The sequence below is a fragment of the Cryptosporidium hominis genome (genome assembly GCF_000006425.1).
Source record: "Cryptosporidium hominis TU502 chromosome 4 CHRO014205, whole genome shotgun sequence".
NCBI classification, from domain to species: domain Eukaryota; phylum Apicomplexa; class Conoidasida; order Eucoccidiorida; family Cryptosporidiidae; genus Cryptosporidium; species Cryptosporidium hominis.
This window is the reverse complement of record NW_667111.1, coordinates 1-5,517: the sequence shown is the minus strand read 5'-3', so window position 1 is coordinate 5,517 and position 5,517 is coordinate 1. Positions and strand designations below refer to the sequence as shown.

The 5,517-nt window shown below is 30.4% G+C and overlaps 3 protein-coding genes across 3 annotated transcripts; all 3 read right to left on the bottom strand.

The window, feature by feature from the left end:
* Window positions 1-521: 521 nt before the first annotated feature.
* Chro.40506 (chain A, crystal structure of Dhfr) lies at window positions 522-2,087 on the bottom strand. The annotated part of the gene is made up of 1 exon (XM_660774.1): window positions 522-2,087. The coding sequence occupies one exon, from the start codon at window positions 2,085-2,087 to the stop codon at window positions 522-524; it is 1,566 nt and encodes a 521-aa protein (XP_665866.1).
* Window positions 2,088-2,553: 466 nt separating this feature from the next.
* On the bottom strand, window positions 2,554-4,236 carry Chro.40505 (hypothetical protein). The annotated part of the gene is made up of 1 exon (XM_660773.1): window positions 2,554-4,236. The coding sequence occupies one exon, from the start codon at window positions 4,234-4,236 to the stop codon at window positions 2,554-2,556; it is 1,683 nt and encodes a 560-aa protein (XP_665865.1).
* Window positions 4,237-4,577: 341 nt separating this feature from the next.
* Chro.40504 (ABC transporter) lies at window positions 4,578-5,468 on the bottom strand. Its single annotated transcript, XM_660772.1, has 1 exon — window positions 4,578-5,468. The coding sequence occupies one exon, from the start codon at window positions 5,466-5,468 to the stop codon at window positions 4,578-4,580; it is 891 nt and encodes a 296-aa protein (XP_665864.1).
* Between the last annotated feature and the right edge of the window lie 49 nt (window positions 5,469-5,517).

Here is a 5,517-nt window from a genome sequence, read left to right as displayed (position 1 = left end):
CTTAGATATTTTAAATTAACGATATAATATTAATTTCCATTCTTAGTATAAATTTACAAGGAATTACCAAACAAAACGTTAGATCATTAATTACAGATTAATCCATAATAATTCCAACGAAGTTAAAAAAATAATTTTTCTTTTAAAATGATAAGTTGATAATATGACCGTACTAAGAACATACAAATTTTTTATCTGAAAAAGAATAAATTTTCTGTGAATAATCAGGAGCATCCAATTAATTACTTAGTTTTTCACGCGCATTTGAATATTTTTTTTTTTTAATAAAATATACATATTTTAGATAATTTAAAAACGAGCTTTATAATCAATGATATATTAGTATAAAATTGGGTTGGCCTTATAGTTGATATATAAGCCAAAGTTCAATATTAATAATTTTTAGAAAAATGAATAAATCAATGATAAAGTTATCCATTAGTAAAACTTAATAAGATCTTGAAGAAATTGAATCATAGAATGTGACGACTGAGTACCATGGATAATTTAAAAGTAATAGATTATACCGCCATGTCCATTTTAATAGTGGGATATGGATAATATCCGATTAATTCGATGTCTTCCCATTTAAAGTCTTCAATATTTTCAACTTTTCTTTTGAATTTGAGTTGTGGAAATGGACGTGGAGTGCGGCTTAATTGTTCTTTTAATTGTGTTAGGTGATTTTCATAGATATGGGCATCTCCAATAAAAATAGCAAGCTCACCTGGTTCATAACCACAAACTTGAGCAAGCATCATGGTAAGTATAGCATAAGATGCAATGTTAAATGGAGATCCTAATCCCAAGTCACAACTCCTTTGATAAAGGTTGCAACTAAGACAATTATCATTGGTAACATAATACTGAGAAAGCACATGGCAAGGCGGAAGAGCCATTTGAGATAGGGCAGATGGATTCCAGGCTGTTAGTATATGCCTTCTATCCTTTGGGTTATTCTTTAGGGTCTCAATAAGTTTTGCAAGCTGATCAACTCCAACTCCGGTATAATCGTCATGCATCGTTTTGTACTCTCCATTGTAATGTCTCCACTGAAAACCATAGATCGGGCCCAAATCATTCTCCTCTCTATGCCCTAAACCAATTCTTTCCAAATATTCTTTCGAGCCATTTCCTGACCAAATATAAACTTTTTTCTCAATCAAATGATTTCCATTAGTATCTCCCTTAATAAACCATATTAACTCCTCAAAAATGGATCTGATTGCAACTTTTTTTGTAGTCAAAAGTGGAAAAGATTCTCTCATATCAAATCTCATCATCTGACCAAATATTGAATATGTACTAATGCCTGTCCTATTTTCCCTATAAGCTCCATTCTCTAAGACCCTAGAAAGAAGGTCCAGGTACTGAAACTCATAATGTTCTCTTCCGAATCGAATACTTGGAGTGTTGTAGATTTCTTCTTTTGGAAACTTGTGTCTATTTCCCATTTTTCTAATCCCAAATATTTCACCAAGAAGATCAACTGTATCATCAATGGACTTTAATTGACCTCTGGCAGGGTCACAATTTTGTAAAGTTTTTTTTTCTTGTTTTTCAAAAATCATAAAATCATAAGAGATATTCTTAGTACAGAATGTCTGAGACATATATACTGGTAAGAATGTCTCAGGTATTTCTGGGAAATAAGTGTCAAATTCTATATCTTCTAGTGCCACCCTTGTTAAGTATATTCTATCTACAAAGTTATCCTTTAAAGCATCCCTGTATATGGATTCACCACCACAGACGAAAATATTCTCAATTGAGTCATCATTCATAAGATTCTCTATTGAGTCTTCAAGGTTTCTAAATACAACAACATTAGGATCGGCTTCATCTTGTGGTAAGCTGGAGGAAATAACGACAATTATTCTATTTTTAAGAGGTCTTCTTCCAATTGAATCCCATGTTTTTCTTCCCATAATTAGTGCATTCTTCTTATTCGAGTCACATTTATTATTAGTTATCTTTGAAAAAAATTTCAAATCCTCAGATATAGACCAAGGTAATTGTCCGTTAATTCCTATCCCACTGCTCAAAACAGAAGCTGCCACAACAATTGAAACGTTCTTTTCACTCATTTTAAAAGTTCTGAAATTTACAACAAGAATTTAATAAACAGTTCGATTTTAATTGATTGGATTTATTTCAGTTTTGTTTCTCTAATGTGAGGAACAGATTCTGAAATCAAGTTAAATCCCCACATATTTGAAAATTTAGCGCTATTCAATTTAAATTATTATTTAGTACGTACAGTTAAAAAATATTCCCCAATCGGATATTTAAAAAAAAGGGGGCTAAAAAAGATACTAAAAATGTAATTTTTAATTAATTGTCTTGTTCTCCATTTTAATGTTGGTTTTAAGGTTATTTAGGGAAATAATTCCATATTTTTAATTAAAATGATATTGCCACAAATGGCTTATAGGTTGTTTACTAGAATGTGAAGTTCTAGAATAGAGATACAGTAATTTCAGTAGAATTAAGTATATGAAATAAGATATCATTAAATTGGTTAGTCAGTATTTAAGTCAAATAATAGTTAAGCTAATGCTTAATATTACATATGGACTCGTTTGTAACGCTCCATGAAACGAATGTGTACCAAATGACGACAATTGACGTAATTATTCCAGAAATAATGAGGAAAATATCCAGAATGAATGCAGGAAGTGAAATCTGCTGCTTAAATAGTGTTAGATGAAATAATGCAGGAAGAATAATACTGATTGGGACGCAAAATAAACCTCCAACAAGATTTACAAAGTTTCCAAGTGAATTAATAAGAAAGAAACCAATCATACAGCAAATTATGCTCAATATTATTACAATGGCTGAAGGTGCTGCTTTCACAAAGTAATTTGATAGTTTGTTATTTGAATTATCAATTGTAAACGAAATTGATCCACTTGGTTGCCTAAGAAGGATTTTTGAGCCTAATTTTGAATTGATGGAATTTGGACTCAAATTTTCTTTTCCAGGAGAATTGGTTTGAGAAATTATTGGAGTGTTTAATTTACTCGAAGTTTTTTGAATGCTGAGTTGTCTAACTTGTTCAGCTGGTGTAATAAATTCCAGAATTTTATTTTTGTTATGTTTCTTCCAATAGTTGTCAATATATTTTGTGAAAATCTCTTTTACAGGAAAGATCATTAGTGGAAATGAAAGTAAAATCGAAATAGCAAAGAATATCTGACCTGACATTGCACCTGCTGTAATCGGAAGGTTCAAAGTAATCGTAGAAAAAGTATTTTCACCATAGCCAAATGCTGAAACAAAAGCAAATGATGTGGCAAGCATAAAAACAAAAGTTATTGCCACAACATATACCCAAGTAAATCTTCTTCTGGCATTGTAATCTGCAATTGAGACATAATAAGATACTACAACAGGACCAGATACCCACAAAAAAGCAGCAGTGCCAACCAAACCTGCAATTGATTCTAAATCTGTAAAATCTGAGAGTTTAGCCATAGTATTATTTGAAATATTTGATGCAAGTTCTAAAGCAGAATAGGCGAATACTGTTACCAAACCAATGAGAAGTGCAATATTCGCCATAATCATCGCTGGGCCCAATGACTGAATTCTACCAAAACAGGACATAGGAATGTATAAAATGAGCTGAATAAAGGTAATTAGTGCTGTACCATATTCTATATATGCAGGCGCACAATCATGAATGCCAGATATTACATTCTGTATAGCTTTGGTTACAAAAGTAACAAATACTGCGCAAAATGATAACTGCGTAAATGTAATTGAAACATCAGCCAGAATTCGTCCAGACTTCCCCATTGCTGCAGATGCAATACCTGAATACGTGTCGTTAACTTCATCAGCGCATTTAAACATTAAAATGGTGCAAATAACATTTAATAACCAATAAATCAAAATGAGTACAATACTTAAGACATAGCCTGAATTAACAATTGCAAAAGGAGCAAAGAGTATTCCTGTACCAACAGTTGCCTTTACTACTGTTACAAATCCGATAAGCATTTGTATCCATATTTCTGATTCTTTAAGTGGAACTTCAACTACTCGTTTTTCACCATAGTTTTGATTATCTGAATTGCTTGAAATTATTATTGCTGAATTCAATGAAGATGACTTGTAAGAGCCGCATTTTTGTGAGTCAAAAATGGACGAGTCTTCTTTCGTTTCATTTGTATTACTCTCTAAATCACCCTCATTTTTACTATTTCTATTTTTTAGTTCTATATGCATATTTGGCTACCCCAAATAATACTTAGAAAAAAAATTTAGATCCTTAATTAGTTGCTTATATTACAATTTTCCGCCTTCCAGTTTAAATTATGAGGCTTATAAAAGAAATTAATTACAATTTAGTATATTACTAATTTATCCTCTAATTTATAAGATCCCACTATAAAATATATAAAATTATGTTGGCGGGTGTGTGTAAAATAATTTAAGAGGGACAAATTTAATAATAAGAAAATATAGGGATAAATTTAGAAAAACTGCAAACAATAAATTCATTGTTTTTTATTTAAGAAAAAAATTGATTATTGACCAATTATTCATGTTTACAGGAATAATCACTTTTAATTACTTTTTTTTTCTATATCTAACCTGCATTTATAGCTAAGATTAATAATTCTATTGCAATATTTTAAAGCATTAAAATTATGCGAAACGATTACAACACAGCAATGCTGGAAGTAATCTCTGATAAGCTCTTCAATAGGAACAAGCTTTGAGTTCTCATAGCAATAACTCGGAGCTTCATTTCCCAATTCAATCTGTGCTTCTATTGTAGGCTCGTCTAATAAAATGATTCTGTATTTCTTCCTATTCAATAATAGCCTGACAAAGTTCAAATATTTTAAATGAAAATCTGTCAGAGAGATGCAATTTTCTTGGTTATAGTCTGATAATTTAACCAGATCCAGATTTTCGTCAAATTGCATTCTATTAGCAATTATTTTGTAGAATCCAGTAAATTTTAATACTTGTAAAATTGTATCTTGATTATGTTCAAAAAATGGATCCAAATATTTTCTAATTGACCAATTATTTACCTTTAGAGGCGTTTGAGTTACTATACCAATCATTTCTCTCCTTTTATTCCTTGATAAGTTGTAAATTTCAATTTCCCCAAATTTTATGGTGCCAGAAGAAGGAATTAATGACCCTAAAATACCTTTAATTAAAGTTGACTTTCCACATCCTGTTCTACCAATAATTCCAATATGTTCATTTGGGCTCAGCTCAAGATTAAAGTCTTTAATTGCTTTAAATTCCAAGTAATTGTAATTACTAGTATAATCTGAAACTTGATATGATAACTCTACGTTTGTAAATTTCAGTTTTAAATTAGAATCACTATTAACTTTCTCATCTAAAATGGCTTCTTCCTCCTTCAAATCTTCTATAAGTTTATTTTCATTAGTTGTATTATTTGAGTATTCTATTACTCTTTCTAGTGAACACATATCTTTTTCTAAAGAGGAAATTTTAATAAATATTAAATTCAAAGTTTCA